Below are 21699 nucleotides of genomic sequence, written 5' to 3' on the forward strand. Positions count from 1 at the left end.
AAAATACTGTTAAAGAAAAAGTCCTGCATTAATTTTATGCCTAAAAATGAGGAGTGAAAGAGGAACTTTCATTAGTATCAGTAAGAGCAGTGGTAGCTTTAAGATCTTAATATACACATCCCTACCTACGACTGCTCAAACACTATTAAACTACTAGTAGCCATGGTGTTGTCTTTTTATATCTGGCCTTATATGTCTTTTTTCACATATTATAAACATGTCAACTTTGGCATCTAGTGCCCCATGATCCAGATCCCTAAGGTTTTCAATTCAAATTGATGCAAAAAAGACAAAAATAGCTATTTTGATTTAAAGCTTAAATATTTTGGAAGTTAAATCTATGACTTGTGGATTATTCATACCATACTCATTGTTTTATGTGATTATACCGTCTGTCAATTGCGCCTCAAATTATTGGCTTGATGAAGAGTTCATTCCCAGCCAGAAAGCAGGGTCCTCTCATCGGTGCAGGTTGACAGCAGCTGTTAGGCCTGTGTCACCACAGGCCTGCCTAAAAGACCCTTTTCTGCTGAGACGAGAGCCTCCACTTCACTGCAATGAATAGATGTCCAGCTGCACTCAGTTTATGCATGTGCTTGTGTTTCTGTGTGCGCATGAGACTGGGGTTCATCTGAGTGGCGCCTTTTGTCCTCCTCTCCATCTTCCGTGTGACCAGTGGGGAATTAACATGACAACCCAACACCCTCACCAAAGTGCCATAGTCTGCCGGTGTATCATCGTTTTCAACAGCTAAGAAAATCCCTCAACTATTAGCCAAATGCAGGAGTGCAAGTGATATCACCTCTAGCCGCTAGCAGATATGATGGTATATCTGTCTGTTTGTTGAACATTGGTATAATGTTGTTGTGGGTTCAACATTTTCTGTTTTCTGTCCATTCTCTGTATCATTTTGTAGATATGTTTTTTTTTAATTTTACTGTGTGGCTCCCTCGAGAAGGAGTGAGTCAGCAAGAGAAGTGATCAGACTAGACTTATTCCTTCATAATTTGTAATGATGCACAGTTCACCAGTTTTATCTAAACTACCTAGTTTGTGTTTTCCACCCTGTGTTCAGATCTCTGAGTTTTCTGTTCAGAGCTGTCATCAGTGTTAAGCTCTTACCATTTTATCAGTATCACAAGCCAGCAGGTGATGCAGCAGATAATTTCTGTAAACATATCATTATGTGTTTTCCCTGCTATGTGATCTTTGCTACTTTAGTCTTATTTTTTCACTTAAGCACAGATTTCTGCGGCCAGTCAGGGTATTACAGAAATCACTTCCTCACCTGCATCCAGCTTAATGTGACGACTATTAAATCAGCATAAAAGCAGGCCATCAAAATCAGAATCCATCAAAGAGTGCATAACAGTATGACAAACACATTGGTTTTGTTATATTTTAAACTGGAAAAAAAATAGATAATGAATAGAAAGGTCACAGCTTAACATCTTGACTGTCATTTACCAGTGATTTTATTTTGTGAAGTTGAAAACACAAATGGGAAACGGATGGCTGAGGAAGACACTGACATTGTTTTGTTGCTTCATTCTGCAGACAGAATCACTAGCATTGCAGCCAAAACACCTCACTGACAGTTGCTCCTTCCAACATTCAAGACGGGAGACTAAGTCTCAACAGCAAGTCTAAATGCAATTCACTGAAGCACAGAAAATAATCTCTTATATAAATTATACATTTATTACCTTCTAATACTGCTGGGGGAACAGACGTACATTCCAGTAATGACCAATATGTATAATAATTGTGGCGGTGGCTGCTGTTTAAAAGCAATATGAATCAGCTCTGCATTATACAGCTTGACTGATTATGGATCTCAGTGTTGGGCTGAGACAGTTTTTCACAAAATCTGAACTGGCACCAGTAAGCAATGTGTGTAGAAACCCAACTTGAGAATTATTTTTCTGTGTGATAGCTTTGAGTTGTAAATATTTTTACTTCGTTAAACTTAGATTTGTGTCCTTTTCATACTACATACTGACATTTATTAGATTGTATAGCCACAAACATTGCTTATTTTGACTTAAACTTACTTGCACTCATTAGAGTAGTAGATGCATACCACTATCTCGCAACTGGCCATCTGTTCAGTCAGTATAATTAAAATGTGGGCTTTAAGAATCTGTAGCCAGAGTTCAAGGCTGTTTGCTGAGCTGATAATAACCAGGCTGGGAAAATTAACCACAACCAAGCAAATGCTGTCAAATTGACCACAGTTTCTACCCAATTACCCTGTTAATAGTCATTTACACAACAGATAGATGCGATTTTCCATGCAGTAAGTCATGGCAACATTTTGAAACATGCTTGTGAATATTGTACTTCCACTTAGGTTTCCAGTTAAGCACAATTTCCTCTCTGATTTTCTAACCGCAGTACATCTTCACTCTGTAGTTAAAGCCTACCATGGTCCCCTGGTGTTGGGTAATTTCATGTCTGAGCATCAGGGCTCTCTGGGAAATGCCAAACTCTGCATGTGGATGACATGTTTCTGCATGAAATGTTTTATGTGCTGGAGTCACACACCCTTGAATCTTGAGACTTTTTGATGTTTTTCCTGCACTCTTTATCAGTCTTCTCTGTAGACATGACCTATTTTTTTTTTTTTTGGTAATATCTGGCATTTGAGTCTCTCCAAATATCTTTTCTACAGTATTCCCGTTTCTTGTAGAGATTTTTTAATCTAATAGGGCTAACAACCTACCTTTTTTCTTTATGTGTCTCCTCTGTAGTAAGCATGTTTCTCAACACCTTGACGCCCAAGTTCTACGTGGCTCTGACGGGCACTTCTTCCCTCATATCAGGACTCATATTGGTAAGATGCGCTTGTTTCATGTTTTAATGGAATTATGAAGGAAAAAATAAAGAATGGAGCACTAGATCAAGAGCACTTATAGGTAGAATAAAAAACTACTAGGTGCTTCTCAAGGATGACACCAGTGGTGAATTGGGGACAAAAAAATGACTTATCATTAATAGAAGTCTTAAGTTGTGGATACCCATTCTAAAAGTATCCAAGGCTCAATTTAGTACTTCTAAAAATAAAAAGCATTTCAAAAACCTAAAATTGTTTACCAAAACAACCCAACAAACTTATCTAATAAATGAATAAATGTTTCCACACCCTGATGAAGACTCTTTGAATTGAAAAGTGTTGCTTTAGCAGTGTATTAATAAAGAATTTTTATATTTTATTTGTTCTGTGTTGTTGTTTGTAGATTAATTTGGAGTGGGAAAGTCATCTCTGCTTTGTGTAATTACTTTAAAGCTGATACTGGTCACATATTTGAAATTTAGCGTGAAGATATTTTTTCTTGGACACACTCCACACTAATACAACCTAGAGCTTGTGAGTCTCTTAATAACTGCTATATTTAGGTTTACAACTGTTAAACTCGCTGTTCTGATGCATCAACTAAATGTAAAAATACTTCTGAAGCATGTTGACTGTGTGCCCTCCCTAGACATTTTCATTCACTGTGTTTTAAAGAGATAATTAATTTTCAGAGGTGGCTCACCTGATGGCTTTATGGGCTCAGCATGTAATCTGTTAGAACTGTAAGCACAGGTTCAAAGGTCTTAAGGAGCTGAAATGAGAGGAAATCCATACTCATTTGGTCCTTTAATGAGCTCCAAAAAAAAGCACTATTCAATATTGTTTTTGTGCTTTTCGAACTACTGAGAACACATTTTAGGGTTGTTTTTTTGGTTTGTATGTGGGTAAAGATATAAACGGGCAATTGCTGTGTATTAAACGCTAGTGGTTCCAAGTATTTTATCTGTCTTTCAGGTTCTTCACAGAGACAGCCAACTGTGCAACAGTGGTTGGTCTGTAGTTTAAAATAGCCCCTCTCTTAATTAACTCTCTCTCTCTTCCCTGTGGGCTATTGGCCAATATGCGTAGGCTGCTTGGAAATGGTGTTGAGCTCTGCACATGCTCTGTGAAATGATTAAGAAAAGTTGAAGCCAATTGGTTTCATTAGAGCAATAATATTCATTTCTCTGTAGCTGGGATGAGTGTTGATGCTCCAGTTAAGTAGTTTTTCACTGTACAGTTCTAGATAAGCACCATCAAAACTTGATGTAACTTCCTCCCTAAAGCAGAGGCCGACAGGAAAACAGCTTGGCCAGAATGAAGTCTGTACATCTGCACAGCAACACAGCTCATCAATAATCTGAATGTTTGCCTCACATTTACTTATTACAACTATAAAAATAAATTTTTGAAAACGTGAATGGTTCATAGATGAATATGTCTTCCCTTTGTGTTGCATATACTCCACCGCTGGTCTGGCAGCTACTCCAGTAACTTTCACTTCTTTTTGAAATTGTATTTTAGATGGGGAGATACAAAGATGTTGTGTTTAAAACTAGTGTAATTATACCACTAAGCCATGACATTAAAACCACCTGCCTAACTGTGCATGTCCCCTTTATGCTGCATGTGGTGTCAGACATTGGAATGTTGGCAGCAGGTCTGTAGAGACCTGTGGGTTATGGGATGTGGCCTCTGAGCATTGGGCTCATTCTAACACAGCTTGTTGATGCTCAGTCAGATTGATAACTTTAAGGGTTTCTAGACCGGGTCAACGCCTTTGGCTTTTTGTTATGTTCCTCGAGCCGTTTGACATGGGTGTCATCCCCATATCCTCTCCAAGGCCTAGGCACCAATTGATCACAGACTTGCTTGAAGTCACAGTTTTAGTACTTAAATGCGTGAGTTGGGGACGTCTTCAAATGGTTTCAAAAACAGAGACACATTGGCGTTACAAAAAAGTGAATTTAGACCCTTATGTCATTGCTTTCTGTCTGTGACATTACAGTGTTTATACATTTTAGCAAACTATTAAAAGGCTAAAAGCCATCAGCAACTAGATCTCATTCAGGTGTTTGACTGCTGGTAGCCCGATGGTGTCTGACAGATTACTTCCTATTGGATTTCTTCCCTGCACCATCCATGCTTGGTTTGTATACATTTTGTGGAGGACAGGACAACAATGTATATACATCACCAGTTTTATAAGAACTTAGGGAGTGCCTCAGGGAGGTTTGCAGATATGTAGACTCAAAGAAAGGGTGCTTAATAGTGTTGATTGATTGCCAGGATCCAAAGTCTCCCAGCAGAACATTGCAACAAGATGATCAATGTTATACAATTCACCTGGTGGTGGTTGTAATGCTGTGGCTGACTGCTGTGCCTTTGTTTGCAACATTTTTAAAAGGTTAGAGATGCCGAAACATTGAATTGACATGAAGGTAAAATGACTACACTTCCTTTATAAAGCACTTTTATCCTTATAGAGCATAACAGTAACGGATGAGAGTGGAGGAAGCATGCAAGGTGGTGGTTGGCTCATCAGTAGTCATCAGTAGTTCAGGATTCAGTATGTTGCTCAGGGACACTTTAACATGCAGATCACTGTGTGATTCCTCTCTTCCATCTGAGTAATTCTCAGACATTTTCCATCATGACCCAGCTGTCTTCACGTTTTCTGTCCAACCAAAGTACAGGTTTCACTGATTAGTTCCTCCTCTCTGGCAGAAGGTGGTAGTTGATAAAATACTGGAGAATCACAGTCTTGGGCCTCTGTGGCACAGGGCTGAGACCCATCAATGCAGACAGTGTTAATCAGCTCACACTCGCATTCAATAATAAAGATGTGTTGAAAGCAGACCGGGAATAGTGACAAGCCAAGCACTATTGAGGATGTTTAGCTGACTGAGTGTTTTCTTAGGTATCTGCTACCAGGTGATTCTCTTTAGTGATTCACTTTAGTCTTTTAGTGTCAATGTCTCGTTGAAAAGTCCGATTGTCAGGTTTGAACCACTGTGTTTCAGGAGCTCAAGTTAGTTTTGTATCAACTGACAATGCTTCTCTAAGAAAATCATGTGCAAGAGAGAAAAATGAATGTCTTCATTGAACCAAAGTCACATTAACAGTTTCATAAAAAAAATCTCTTGCTGTCTTTCCTTCTCTTAGATCTTTGAGTGGTGGTATTTCAGAAAATATGGGACCTCCTTCATAGAGCAGGTGTCTGTGAGCCACCTGCGCCCTCTGCTGGGTGGAGTGGACAGCAGCTCTCCCAGTAACTCAAACACCAGTAATGGGGAGGCCGACTCAAATCGGCAAAGTGTGTCTGGTAAGACCTTCATAGACTATCTACTTCAACAAAAAAAGCATAAAAACAGTGCAAAAAGTGAAACAATATCTGATTTAAACAAGATTGCAGCAGCGTATTAGAACTTCAGCTCTGTTTAGTTTTTTGACATCATAGCCACCATTTGCCATCACTCACAACAGAGTAAAGTACATATGTTTGCTTCACATCCTGCCAACAAGTCAGGTGATTACAAAGCATGTCTCAAGGAGAAAGAAAGGAGCATTGTCCTATGTGAATGTTTCAATACTGCTATTTCACTTTTTGTTCTTTTAAAATTAGATGTATTGCTTTATTGATTCATTTTTGCTATTTTTTAATGAAACGGCAAAACATGAGAAAAACACAAACACTAAAATAGTGTGAACAGATAATGGCACTGACTCAGAGTTCCTCCACACTGCAGCAGTTTTTATCCCTCATTCTTTTCCAGGTTACTATTGCAGAGATGCTTAGCTTTTCGGATTGGTTCTGTTGTTCTAACATCAAAAAGAATAACCCAACAGTTACAATGTTGTAAAGTGTCAAAGCAGTCCTTCCCCTGCTCTGAGACAAATCCCTCTTCCTGCAGAAGGCAATGAAAAGATTGACTTTAATGTGTAGTTTTGGGGAAAGGCTTTCATACCTATTAGAATGTTTTACAGAATTGCTATCAAATCTTTTTACTGCTACAGCTAGCTATTAAGAGTAAGTTGCAGAACGGAGCATCATGACTTAAATACATGATGTCATCTTGTGATACTTTCATGAGCTGGTGCATTGACGCAGAATAAAGACTGCTTATGTGGGCCCAGTGGAGGTTTATTTGAGACTTTCCTTCCAGATGATCTTGGGTTGAATGTGCTGCTCTTAGCCATCAACTCAGAAAATACAACAGTTTATTACTGAGCCCCAGACTAACTTTTTTTGACTAAAATTTAGAGAAAAAAAGTCACAATATAAGATAGGCCTTTAGGAGGAAAAAAAAATTGTTGCAGTTCCACAATTGCACCTCTTTTCCTGTAGTTGTTGCTTCCTGCTTGGTGTGCTTTACAACAACTTAAAGTTTGTTGCTCTCTGTCTCACTTACACTCTGAAACCAGTTCCTACTTTCTCCTGATATCTCACATGATATGCAAAAATGTTTATTTTATTTTATTTTTTAAAAAAAGGGAGAATATTTACAAGTTGCGCTAGCAGAATCTGACTAAATGGTTACAGTCTGGTGCTCTATGTTGGTTTTTAGATTCTGTCCTATTCTTTTTGTTTATGGAGCAGCTCTAGAATTAGACTTTAGATAACACATCATTCTTCCCACTGCTTTAAATTTACAAATTAAAACTAATTAATCCATCCTTATTAACATTGTATTCAGGCGGTATAGTTTGGAGTGGTATGTTTAAATTTTATCTGTACTAGAAGATGCATATACTGTATACTTAAAGCTTTTATATACAAGCTGTACAGTACTTTAAGCACAGATTTAATTAGGTTAGCCAAAAATGTACTTTTTTTATTCTAATATGATAGCTGTTTGAAAAAGAGTTTATTAGAACATAACCTGATGCTTTTCCATTATTCCATTGTTTTCCTTGAGATTTTGTTATGGCAATTTAGACAGATGATAAATCAGTTTGATCATTGTTTTTAAAATATCCCCTGAGTTATAGATTTATTTAAGTATCCAGAACCAAAATCCATTAAAGCAAAAAAAAAAAAGTGATTTCAAGGCAAGAAACAGGCAAAACAGCTTGGGTTTTCTGTTCTGATAAAAATATGTTGTAAATGGAAATGTACCTTTTAATTCAAGAACGCTGTGGGCCATGCACAGTTGAACCCCAATCCCTGGGTTTGTTAACTGCAGTAGAAGCAATCTAAGAAATTCAGATCTGTCCAGCAGTATCCTCCACAGTCACCCCTGAGTGACTTCTGCTCAGCAGCTTCTTGGCTTCCGTTCTACATCAGTGATGCTTTGATCATGGTTAATCCGTTGAATGTGTTTTTGCTCCCCCATGCAGTTTCATTCATTTCAAAGCAGAGATGTCTCAGCGCTGAATAGTTCCTTTGGTTCCATTATGGATTATACAGGCAAACATTTATCCTCCATATGCATCACTTATACATTAAGTGAGTCAGCATCTGTTTACACTGCCATTTTTTTATGTTATACAAAATCTATAGCAGCAGCAGCAGCAACCTAATATTGCAAAGAATGGTATATTAAATATTTACAGTGAATAACCTCACCCAGTCTGTTTAATCTTTGCAAGTTTTCTCCAGAGGAGCCTGTCATTGAACTCTTTGTGCAGACGTCATGCAGCCTGCTTTTGTTTTGAGCCAAACAGCTCTGAATTAAGTAGGATTATGTGTGCTGTACTGAAATCAACAAGCCACAACCGAGACAAGAAAGGCGGTCTGATTATTTCCAATGTAGTAATCCTCAGTTTTCTGGGTAATAATCTACTCTTTGTCTCTTCATCCAAATGAGAGATGCACATTGAAGATATTTTTTTTTGTTGTTGGTTGCGGGAGAAGTCAAAGATGGACAGGTGTAAGTGTAGTCACTTGATTAATCAGTCACAGCTCTGCACTAGAAATCCATAACTGTAGTACAGGACAAATTCAGTGGGTGTGAAGGGTTGAGTTGTTTCTAATGTGACCTCATGTGTCTTAAATGACTCGTTCATATTTACTGGTCTTAGTTTGAAAGTGCTGCCTTAGTAGCTTTTGTGTTCTTTGTTGATTACAAATTGAGATATGCTTGTCACAGCTTGGCTGCAAAAAGTTGGTTAATCGATTATGTGATCACTACAAATCATTCTTCAGATATCTGCAAAATGCAAATTTCCTTTTTTTTAAATAGGATCCGTTTGAGTCTTGTTTTGTCTCTTGGGTGTTTTTCACCTCTTTCTGACATTCTTAAAATGAAATTATTAAAGAAGAAACAGAGAAAAAGAATTAAAATAAGTGTAGCTGAGGCTGAGATCCTGTCTTTAAATTCTCTTTATGGATCAAGCTTCAAAAATGCAAACTCCCTGTAGTGCAGTTTAAGTGCATGCCTTGCTTAAATTCCTCCTATCTGGTAAATGCCCTGATCTTTAAAACTCAACAGCCCAGTTTGTAACACAGGCTTTCTTTGCATAAGCTTGAAAGGCTGATTACTTGGTCAGGGCTGTCTCAGCTCCTCCAGAGCCATAGATGACATGGAGGTTTTCTTGCAGGCACAGTAATCCTACCCATGATGAGCAAACTGATCTTGATCTATGAAATACTTATCTGCTAGGCATGTTGCTGTAAGATCAAAGACATCTTGTTATCCGCATTATGGAAAACCAGATACTGTTCAGCACAGCGCTGTCAGCCAAAACACAAGCTTCTGCCTGTTCTGACAGCAGCAAAAGTTTGTGCAAAAGTGCGTTTGGTCACTGAGGAGTTCTAAGGCCTTTTCTCTGTCAGCCGCGCTCTCAAAGAGATCGATGTGCCAGTCAGGGAGCTGCAGGGTAGATGGCAGAAAGCACAGTCGAGCCCTTTGAAGTGCACAGAACAGGCTCAGTGTCAGCTTTGCCCTTGACACTCATCGCCAGTGTTGTGCTCTCTCTGTCTTTCTCCCGCAGAATGTAAAGTATGGAGAAATCCGTTGAATTTATTTCGTGGAGCCGAATATAATCGGTGAGTGACAGCAGTAAAGCTACCTGCATTGAAAAGTCTTGCTGGTTTGGGACTTCAGCTTGTTGTTATCTTCCCTCCCTCCTTCTAATCTATCTTTTCTCTTGTTTGTTTTTCAACTGGTCTGCATGTTCATTCTCCTACTTGTTTTGTCTTTTTTTTCATCTATTTAATAAGCTATTTCTTTTCCTTTTCATGCTCTTTTTCATAACTTCACACTCTGTGCTTTGGTTTTGTCTTTTGGTCTTCATTTTCTTGTTAATTCAGTTTTGCTTTTGCTTTTATTTTCTTCACCCTATTTTGATTTTTTTCTTGTCAGCATCTTTAGTTCTCTTTTTATGTCTCCCTCCTGTTCCTCCTGTTGAGTTCTCTTCCATTTTTTAAATTTCTGTTGTTGTGATTATTCTATCTTTCTCAATACCTCTAAACCTGCATGCTGAGCTCCATGTATAACCTTCACCCAACCAAAGTCAAACCTATTTCCTATTTGAGCAAGAACATCAGCTCAGGTGTTTCATTCTGTTTCTCTCTTTTAATTTTTTCCATCATTCAGTGGCTTTCATTTTATTAGTTTTTCTCATTCTAATATGTTTTAGATGGTCAATATCTTATTATTAACCTGTCTTCTTTTGCCACTGTGTTGGTGTCCAGGTATACATGGGTAACGGGTCGAGAGCCGCTGACATACTACGACATGAACCTGTCAGCACAAGATCACCAAACCTTCTTCACCTGCGACTCAGACCACCTCCGGCCTGCTGACGCCAGTGAGAAACTTATGCATATACAATATATACGACCTTGTGTCTTAATTCATGTGCACAGACGGTAATATGACCTCTCTGATGTATTAAATATATTCCTGTGTGGTTTTGTGGTGACAGTCATGCAGAAGGCGTGGAGGGAAAGAAACCCACAAGCTCGCATCTCTGCAGCACATGAAGCTCTAGAGCTTGAAGAGTGAGTTCACTTTCTCTTTCTTCATCTGTTTTCCCTCTTTTGCAGCTCACTCTTTTTATATTGGTATATTGATCACAGTGGGGATCAGGCAGCCCTTGGAGCACATGACATACTAATAATTTGTGAAGTCTTGTATATTTTTTTTAATCCTTCAGAAAATACATTGAGCATGTTCGACTATATATGACTTTCTTTGCATTTATCAAGTTCAGTATGTTCATACATCAATGACCAGCACGGGGAGCGTTAGGAATTCACTAAAACTTATTTAAGGCAACTACAACAGTAGTCTTGAGCTCAGCCAGCCAGCCAAAATTTTTCTGCTGGTTATCCCAAGCTGGCTAATTATCGGGTCACATGACAGCTGTTTCTACCATGAAGTTTGTACCTTCAAATCTGTATGTGTGGGTATATATGTGGTCCAAGTTTTGACAAAATGTTAGCTGATACATAACTCATAGACACTTAACATAAACATTAAAGACACAATAACATTTAACTTTGTTTTTTTGTTTGCATTTTTGTGATCTCTGCCACTTGTGACTGCTGGTTGCTGTTTGTTGCCTTAATAGTCTGACATACATTGCTAGTCAAAAGTCTGGACACACCTTCTCATTCAATGCTTTATATTTATTTGTACTATTTTCTACATTATAGATTAATACTGAAGATTAACACTTTTCTGTTTACAACCTAATTCCATATGTATTCTTTTGTTGTTTTGATATCTTCAATATTAATCTACAATGCAGAAAATAATTAAATAAAAACAACTGAATGAAAAGGTGTGTCCAAACTTTTCACTGGTAGTGTTTACTGTTGGTATAAGTCTCCCAGTTTATGTGGTGCCCTTCTCCCCTTCTACTATTTTATTGTTAGGCTACAGGAAACAACAACAACCTCTGCGCAGCAACTTAGGCTGAAAATGACCCATTTTAAAGATGGATACAAGGATGCTTTAAAAATCTTACTTGGTTCTTTCAGTGAATTAACCCTTTTAATGACACCCCTGCAAACAGAATTACACTAAAACAAGTCCCCCAGTATTTTGCAGGGGCACTGTTGCTGTATCCTGGGCTTAACACCTCCTAAAACACTTATATTTAAAAGAAATAAAAACAAGCCAAATAAGTTTTTTTTACCCTTACGGCAGAACGATAATGAGTGAAGCCAGACCATTTGCAACAGCGCTTTGGAGATAAGACACGATACAAATTACTGTCCTTAATACTGACATTAGCAATTTATTCAGTTGATGATGTTCTTCTTCTCCCTGATTTGAAAGATATTTCAGTACTGGAAAAGGTAAAACTATTAAATGTTATACAGTAACAAAGCAAGAGAAAAGTCAATAAAAACAAACTTTCTAGAGTAAATTATATATAAAACATAATGCCACATGAAATCTTATATACATTTTTTTTATGGCAGAATATTTTTGGTGCTTTAGTAATTAGATTTATGTCAGCCCCCATTAGCGGTCTGACCCTCAGGTTGTGAACTGCTGCTGTCAGCCATTTAAACTCAAAAATATTTTTTTCAATTAGAAAAAAAAAACAGCTTTATTTACATCCTCCTGTTTTACAAATACTCATTCTACAACTAGACTGTCGGGTTTTTTGCATGTGCACTTTCTTAAACTTATACTGTACAATTCTAACAAACAATAAACTCGCAATCTCAATTTGATCCCATAATACAAAATAATAACAAAAATTTCCTTTTCGGTCAACAGACTTTGGCGTGGACTAAAATGTGACATAGTCAGAGATTGGAACTCTGGGTATCTTCACCATTCACCGGGGAATGGTGGTTTTACTTGTTTTCATGAAAGTGGAGATTTACTTTTAGGAGCATCTGTGACAATAAAGACAGTGCAGTGGAATTGTGACAGCAGTACATGTTGCTCTCAGCTCATATCAAAGCTGTGACTGCAAGTGGACTCAGAGGAAACCTTCTTGGATCAGTGCTCTGTCAGACACAGTAGCAATTTTATGTTGCAGAGGGGCCATGCTGTGTAGACAAACAACAAGCGTTATATATTGAGGTGGTAAATTAGTGAGTGAATCCATAAGACAAAGTGAGACACAGTTGACTTTTAATTACCTCACTTTTTTCCTCTCTCCTTCTCCTCCTGTAGTTGTGCGACAGCATACATCCTGCTGGCAGAGGAGGAGGCCACCACCATCATGGAGGCTGAGAGATTGTTTAAACAAGCACTAAAAGCTGGTGAGGGCTGCTATCGCCGCAGCCAACAGCTTCAACATCATGGTACACAGTATGAAGCCCAGCACAGTGAGTATAATCTATGCTGTAACACATTACTTGCACAAATGAGAATCATGTTTAACATTCCAGTTTGCAGCAGGAGTATTTTGTACACATCAAGTGCTTTAGAGAAATGGAACCTAGTCCAGCTCACTCTTAGTTTCATTACAAGTGAAGCTAAAAGTCATTTGTTTGTTCTAAATGGTGTTTTTGTGCCCTCCATCAGGAAGAGACACCAATGTGTTGGTGTATATAAAGAGGAGACTGGCCATGTGCTCGAGAAAGCTTGGCCGAACACGAGAAGCAGTTAAAATGATGAGAGATGTAAGTACGCAACCTGCCAGCAGAATACACATGCTCAAATACGCACAAAAACAAAAAGACACACAATGTTATTTGATTTCTGAGACTTCATTTTGGAAGAGGCAGTAAATTACAACACAGAAAACAACTCAGTGACATTCATTCAGGCTCTAAATGGGCAGTACTGCATAGTGATGACCCAAAGCTCTTGTCTGCTGACTGTGCATGTGTTGCCCCCCTGTCCGGTATTACATGTAACAACAGTTGTGTGTTTTCCAGTTAATGAAGGAGTTCCCTCTCCTCAGTATGTTCAACATCCACGAGAACCTACTGGAGTCACTACTAGAGCTCCAGAACTACGCTGACGTCCAGGCCGTTCTGGCCAAGTACGACGGTGAGGGACGCACAGTTCAGAGATCCACAACCACGTCCACTGTTGCTGGTAGTTTCATCTGGACATCAGTGCCAGTGGTTGAAGTAATAATACAGTACTTTGGAGTTTCATAAAGACTAATTGAGCACTGAAACCACCAAACATTGTCCTTTTTCCAGACAAAATTCTTTAATTCTATGATTTAGAGCTCAGAGAAATCTCTGAAAAATGTATGGTGCTTACTTTGAGCACAGTATAACCATTATTTATTTTTTGCTTGAACTACAAGAAATATTAACCTTCCATACTTGCTAACTACTTAATGTTTACTGAACAAGAATGTCCAGAAAATATATATCCAGGGTCTAAAATCTTCATGAAGTCTGTTCCATTTTGTGACACACAGCTTTATTAGTTTTTACCTTAGAAATGAATGTTCTCATGCAGCTTTGTGCTTGGTGGCATATGTTGTTTTAATAGACTTAATTGATTTTAGTAGAAAAATGTCTCTTCATTTCCATTCAAAAAATGTCCTTTAATGTCATGATACATACACTACCGTTTAAAAATTTGGGGTCACTTAGAAATGTCTTTATTTTTGAAAGAAAAACAATTTTTTAAAATAAAGATAACATTAAATGAATCAGAAATACACTCTAGGCATTGTTAATGTGGTAATGAGTATTCTAGCTGGAAACAGTTGATTTTTAATGGAATATCTACATAGAGGTACAGAGGAATATTTCCAGCAACCGTCACTCCTGTGTTCTAATGCTACATCGTGTTAGCTAATGGTGTTGAAAGGCTAATTGATGATTAGTAAACTCTTGTGCAATTATATTAGCACATGAATAAAAGTGTGAGATTTTATTGGAAACATGAAATTGTCTGAGTGACCCCAAACTACAGACAGACAGACAGACAGATCCAGTTGACAGGAAATAATTCAAAAACATAGATCTTTTAAGATGCATTGTATAAAGCAGGTGTTTTCACACTGGTAAAGGTGTTGTATTATCCCTTCATGCATCTCAATGCTCTGGAGTATATGACTGCCTTATTGTTGGGTGGTTGTGTTTACATATTACATCTGTGCAGTAAAGCAGATCTTAACTGTTAGATAACTGACAGCTAAGATTTGATAGCAAAGCACTTCCAAAGCCATGAAAGCCAGACTTATTAGGTTCACTCACAAACCCCTGCGGGCAGCTGCAGAGTTCTTAAATGCTGCCATCCCTCCAACACCTGTAATTCCAAACTTTTACTACATTAACTAAACACCATTCCTCCCTCTTCTCTCTGTATGTCTGCTTTTTGTCTCCTCAACAGATATTAGCTTACCCAAATCTGCAACAATATGCTACACAGCAGCCTTGCTCAAAGCCAGGGCGGTATCGGACAAGTGAGTATCACTTTTCATTGGCTATAATGTCTGTTCATGGATCTGACATTCCTGCACTGCTATTTAAGAGTGTAAAACGGAGCTGAGAATAGCCCCGGGGATCTGTTCAGTGTGAATGAGAGAATAGGACTCATGATGTACCAGCAGTGGGAGACCTTGGGGGTTGATCAGTGTTATTGTGAGAAGTGGGTTTTTCTGTCTCACTAGAGTGCTCTGGTGGCTCAGGTGCAGCGTGTAGAATATATAATACAATCCTACTGCTGCTGCATAAATAAAACAGAGTATCCAGATGAAAACACCCAGTGCTTGTACGTACTGCTGTCTGCTTCAGCTCTCCATCCCTTTTTATTTGTTTCATGACGGTCGTAGTCTGTAGACTGTTTTTGCGCTGCACATGATCAAAGAATCCTGCGAGCTGTCAATCACTTGCACTAGCTTCGACAACATTTTAGTTTTCAGACTCAGGCAAAGTTCAGATAAACAAACAGCACTGTAGACATGAGTTACACTGGCCTGCCTTGCCTGAGCTCTGTTTCCTCTGTATCACTGTACCACCAGCTCACAAACAAATTTTGAAATTTGCTTTCAGACTCTGTTTTATAGTGAACAAACAAATGCAGAATGTAGCCTTCCTTTCTTTGACTTTGTTACACAATTGTAGCATTATGTAGCAGGAGAGTCGATATGACCTCCAAACTGAGAGAGTAGCTGTGGGCAGTTTCCACACAACAGATGACTTCCCTGATTTTTTTCAATCTTGTTTCCTGTCATCGTGACCATGGGTAGTTATACATTAACCTAAATGCTTCTCTACCAGCTAACGGCTCAGCTGTTGCACACACAGTTCTTATGGTGAAATCATCAGGAATAACAGTTGTGTTGAGGATGAATTCAGCACCATTGGAGCTGTCAATATATTTTTATTTTCAGCAAATATTGCTTCTTTTGGATGTCTTTTTTTTTTTGTTCTTTTTAGCCCCATGAAGTGGATTTTTACAGAGTGTTTTCAGTTTTGTTTCTTTACAGCAACGATTTTAAAGAGGAATGAACTTATCTAATAACTTTGGTAAATGCAAAATTAGACAACAAACATTAAGCCTACTATTGAAAACAGAATTCATTATCCTTAGCCTGTGAGTTACTGTGAATAGTTTTGTTTGGTCAGTGCAAAGAGATCTGTGATTTTATGTAAGGCAAGAGTGTCAGTGTTTCCTGAACCATTAATTATATAAAGAAATGCTCTGCCACTGCAGGGTATACGAGTGCATTTACTTTGTGGTACAACATTTACACCTAACATCAGAAAACAAAAGGTCTTTCCACTGGAAAGTTTCCAGAAGCAACCAATGTGTACAGTCAAAACCACACATATTCTCTGCTGAAGAAATAGTCTCTACATTCACTGCAGTGTGATCTGTGAACCCCTACCTCACCTAAGAAGGACTCATCATGAATCACAATTCAACCCCTGACTCTACGTACTGTAGACTGAAAAGGGTGATACCAGTGCTTTCAGACATACATACGCAGTGATCATTTCAAATACACAATGAAAGAACGCTTTCAAAGATCAGTGCAATATCACAAAATGTATTCTACATTTAGTACAATTACTTTAATTATTTGTGTTATTTTTGGTAGTCAGTCAAGCATCTTAAAGCTTTTGTGTTCAATATAAAGTGTTTTCCAATATTAAAACTACACCTTTAAATACTAAAATAAGTCCCATGTTATCATATACTTTCCTGCTCTGGTTGTCACATGTACTAACCCAAATATGCTCACAGTCCACCCAGCAGTTGTCAGGTATTTCTTTGATGCTCTAAGGCAGCACAACTAGTTAGTGATAACTAAGAGGTCTGGATCAAAATAACTTTATTCACCTTATGTCGTGCCGTTCCAAGTCACATGACTGTTTTGTGTGTCTGTCTGTAATGTCTGTGTGTGTCTGTGTGTGCAGGTTCTCTCCAGAGGCAGCGTCCAGGCGAGGGCTCAGCACAGCAGAGATGAACGCAGTAGAAGCCATCCACAGAGCGGTGGAGTTCAACCCTCACGTCCCTAAAGTGAGTCTCAGAGGGACACTATACACACCTACAGACAAATACACACAATACATACCTGCTGCCTCTACAGTGTAATTACCCGCTCACCATGTCAGACAGCTGCTGGCCAATGAAAGTGGTGAGCAGTTCACATAAAATATGACTGGTTGTGTTTGTACTGTCACTTTTTGCTCTCTGTGATGGTTTTGGACCAATATTGCAACTGCATGCCTATCTTCTAATGCGAAAGCATATAATTCAGACTTGGGCCAGGTAAAAACTGATGCTTCAATATTACTTGGTCTAGCTAGTTAGATTGCCATCACAGCTTCTACGGAAAGGTGACCAGGATGCTCATTCAGAAAATGAAGCCGCCACTTTTGGATGGCGCACATTAATGGAAAGGATCGATGTCTGAGAGAGGATTAGTTCTTGTAAGCGATTTCCCAGTTACACGTGCAGACAGTTGTTGAAGGTACCTTGTGGGTAGTTTGTTTCAAATATCTTGGAGAACTTGCCTGTGGATATAGGCTGTCCCACTGCCTTCTAATTTGAGATTGGTCAGAAACCTCGTTGATAGTTCTGTATGATGCACAGTACTGTTTACTTCACTGTCTAAATGGAAATCATGCTAATGTATTGCCAAGGCTTCAGCTGATGGCAGGAGAATCAATCTCATCTTAGATGTAATGTGGTTTTCTTTTGAATGATTCAGCATTCATGCTCAGAAGTCTAAAATATTTAGATGCTCTTTGTTTGAGGAGTTAAACTATTAAAGAGCTGTACAAATAGGAGGCAGGAGTCTGTGTCTGTTTAAGAACCAGCTGGACTGTAAAGCATAAATACACAAATCCTTACAATGGAACTACAATAAAAAACTAAATTAAAAACAGAAAAGCCTGAATTGGGATGTGACTTCAGACTTTTTGTCAATAAACATTAGAAGTTCACAAATTATTAACTCAAGTCACACCAAAGTGTTTAGAAGACAGCTGCTGGGGATGCTGTTTTAGTTTAGTCACATAGTTGTTAGTGTTCATTCAGATGCAGTTTCATTCATTTGTGGTGTCAGCAGCGTTTGGCTCACCTTTTTATGTTTTTCTCACTCTCTCTCTCCTGTACATCATCTTTGTTTTTCATGTCTCCTCCTCCTCAGTATCTGCTGGAGATGAAGAGTCTGATTCTTCCTCCAGAACACATTCTGAAGAGAGGTGACAGCGAGGCTATCGCCTACGCCTTCTTCCACCTGCAGCATTGGAAAAGGGTGGAGGGGGCGCTCAACCTGCTGCACTGCACCTGGGAGGGCAGTGAGTACACAATAACAGAGACACACACACACACACAGCTATTACAGTAAAAACACTCCAGTGACACATAAGTAGACTCATTCAAAGCTGAAATACTGTAAATGGTCTCTTGACTGACTGCATGAAATCCTTGAGTGCTGATTATTACTGAAGTCATCGGGTGTCTGGAGCCCTTTGTTAATACCAAGACTTGTTTGTTTTTTCTTGTGTTTGTAGCATTCAGAATGATCCCCTATCCTCTGGAGAAGGGTCACCTCTTCTATCCTTACCCCATCTGCACAGAGACGGCAGACAGAGAGCTGTTACCCAGTAAGAGACGCCCTGACATACACGCACACATCAGTCTGAGCAAAAATATCCTCTGAATATGTGTTCAAAAACTGCTTTCGATGCTCTAATACTCGTGTGCTTTGGCCTGTATTCTGGGATTGTGGACTTGTAGACGAGGCGTAATTTCTTTAGTGTTACTGGGTCTTAGTAATTCAAACAGTCACTAAAATATGTTTTCACTCGCACCATTAGGTCTAAAATCTCTGTAATGAATGCAAATGCAGAGTAAAGGAAATGTGATCATTTGTAAATATTGTATGTTTAAGGGAGTTTTCCTTCCCTAAAGGCCACCTACAGATCAACCTCCACTGTTAGCAGCTATCATGGACAGATGCATGGCATGGTCGAGAGCTGGTTAGAAACTTACACAATGCCCTCATTTATTGTCATAGCTGGATATGAACTGGTCTGATATTCTGTTTAGATTACATATGTAATGATTTTTGCTAAATAGTATTTAGGAAGATGTTTCAGAGGAGCTAAAAGCTACTTTCAACTAGCTGGCAAGTTCAAATTAAACTGCAGGTGTGAGAGGAATATGTGAGCAACTCAAATGACACCATAGTGCAGTAATGCAAATTAGTTTGATCATTCCCCAGCTGTAACACAATTATATTTTAATACTGTGTAATGTAACTTCATTTTCCTTCAATCTAAGTATCACAAAGATTGCTCCATGAATATTAATTCATTCATATTAGTATGGTCTCCCAATTAAGTGGCAGTCTAACACCGCCTCTCCTGTATGTGATATGGATGCATAGGAGAATAGAAAGGATGTATTATCATCAGCTAATTGTTTGCACACTGCCCTGTTCAGAGCAGGTTACTATGCAATTGTAGAGAAGAATTGGACAAGTAGTAATACTATGAGTCACTGCAGCAGTATCTGTCATTAATTGAGATGCTCTTTTTTCATGTTTAGTTTCAAGGACAAGAAGCCAAGCTGTTTGTTTGTAAAAACCACCCGTTTTTGAAGCAGAACTTTAGTCTGTTCATTTTCTTATGATGAAACAAATTCCTTACTGGAGCGCTGACCACACGCTCCTGTGGAGTGCACGTCGTCCTGCTGTCTGCTCAGCAGCTCGTCTGTCCGCACGCACAAACCTTCATTTGATTAAGTTGGCCTCCCGCCACAAGCAGCAGCAGCATGTTGTGCTGTGTGTTTCTAAAAAGTTTTCAACTTTTTACAACCAGCCTCAGTAACCAAAACTGACAAATAAATGACTAAGTAAACTATGAATCTGTGTACCCAAACAGCAGTAGCTGCAGCAGGGTGTTTCCACTGATACAAGGACGGTGCACTTCATGGATGTGAGCTCCTCCTGTGTAGACAGTATAGAGCTGTATGTTAGCAGTGACCTGATCAGACACGTCTGCACAACAGTGTACAGTTTACATATGGACACCCTGCTGCCTTCAGATCTTTGCTTTTTACTGAGCAATTAGAAAGCCTGAACGTCAGCTCAGTTGCATCTAGACAGCCTGAAGTTTACGTGTTTGTCATAATTTTTAGACTGAACATTCCTAATTAGAAAGTGTTAACTGAATAGTTTTCTGTAGAGTTACTGCATATTTACACTCACATTTGTGCGAGGATTTCACTCCAGACAGTATCCTGTCGATGATCCTTTCTCTTTCAAACATCAGAATTAATTGGTCAGTTGCTTCTTCAGTTTGTGGAGAAATTAAGGTTGTTTTTTTTTCTGGCAAGAGAATATAAAAAGCTCCTTCCCACACAAAACAAAAGCTCTTACGAAATACAAATACTATTTTTATATGTAACGTGTTATATGCAAACAACATACTTAACACATTTACAACAAAGAGCTACCTTCTGCAGTTAATAAAAGCAACCACATACATTCATGGAAATATAAATATTTACAGCACTCTTAGAAACTGAAGAATCAATGGTCTACAGCAAATGTGTCAAAATGAAAGAGGATGACTTTTAATCTGCAGACTCATGGTTGCTGGAATGAAATTGCCCCTCCTAAAGCTTTATTATACACAGTTCTTAACATTTTCCATTCCTACCCATTTTTTAACACAAAAAGGCAAATAATTATTAATCATTTATAGTGCAGGAAAGGCAGAAAGTATATTTCTTCAGTCTTCTGGAGTCCAAGTCTCATATATTCAGAACAAACGACTGGGTGGTTTGACAAGACATGTTGTCTTCCACCCACTTTTTAGCTGGCAGGATTCCAAGCTTCAGTGATGACGCAACTCCTTGCATTTGGAGGATAACCAGTGTTAGATTACTCTGTTTTGGATTGCTCCAAGAACAGTGGATGCATAAGCTTGATTAGACTTTTCTGAATATTAAACTTATTTATGAATCTTTAACTTTCACTCCTTCCTCAGTGTGGTGGAGGCTGTGATAATTAACACTGTGCTTTTGATTGTCTTCGAATTCATTGAACAATATTTAAAGCACGGGTAAAGCAGGACTGTATTGTCAATAGATGAGTTCTGATGCCTCACAGCCATCAGCATTTTGCAATTCACATGTCCTCTTTTAGATTAATCTGTTGTTGCCAAACTAGTAAAACCTCCTCACACTCTCTCCTCTTTTCATGGGTATTTGCGGTCCCGTACTCTCCAGCAAAGCAAACAAAGAGGCAGGACTGTTCACTGTTCTCATGCACCATCCTACTGAACCTGCACGAGATTCAAACCCACTTGAATTCAGATTCATGGTCTGGTGTTGGAAGAAATCCAGAACTGCTGAAGCCTCTGACAACAAGCTGCAATTGTTCCTTCTGGACACCAGTATCAAGTGGTGGATGTAGCTCCAGTTGTTGTTGAACATGCTGAGCCCAGCGTCCTTGAAGTGGTAGGCCAGCTCAGGGTAGTAGAACTAAAAGCAGCTCAACTTCATACC

At 38.7% G+C, this 21699-nt stretch overlaps 1 protein-coding gene across 7 annotated transcripts in view; it reads left to right on the forward strand.

Moving 5' to 3' along the window:
- The window catches only part of LOC110961023 (suppressor of tumorigenicity 7 protein homolog), a 69391-nt gene that overhangs the window by 39974 nt on the left and 7718 nt on the right, over positions 1-21699 (forward strand). For 5 of the 7 annotated variants that reach the window (XM_051951903.1, XM_051951907.1, XM_051951904.1 and 2 more), the window contains 12 exons: positions 2754-2836; positions 6002-6161; positions 9773-9827; positions 10476-10591; positions 10709-10784; positions 12925-13079; positions 13279-13376; positions 13620-13749; positions 15058-15130; positions 17091-17193; positions 18329-18479; positions 18696-18788. In XM_051951903.1, the coding sequence (XP_051807863.1) occupies positions 2754-2836; positions 6002-6161; positions 9773-9827; positions 10476-10591; positions 10709-10784; positions 12925-13079; positions 13279-13376; positions 13620-13749; positions 15058-15130; positions 17091-17193; positions 18329-18479; positions 18696-18788 (1293 nt within the window). The remainder of the gene's footprint in view (positions 1-2753; positions 2837-6001; positions 6162-9772; positions 9828-10475; positions 10592-10708; positions 10785-12924; positions 13080-13278; positions 13377-13619; positions 13750-15057; positions 15131-17090; positions 17194-18328; positions 18480-18695; positions 18789-21699) is intronic. The other 2 variants (XM_051951906.1, XM_051951905.1) reach the window with 1 other exon arrangement.

Source organism: Acanthochromis polyacanthus, chromosome 8 (assembly GCF_021347895.1).
Source record: "Acanthochromis polyacanthus isolate Apoly-LR-REF ecotype Palm Island chromosome 8, KAUST_Apoly_ChrSc, whole genome shotgun sequence".
NCBI classification, from domain to species: domain Eukaryota; kingdom Metazoa; phylum Chordata; class Actinopteri; family Pomacentridae; genus Acanthochromis; species Acanthochromis polyacanthus.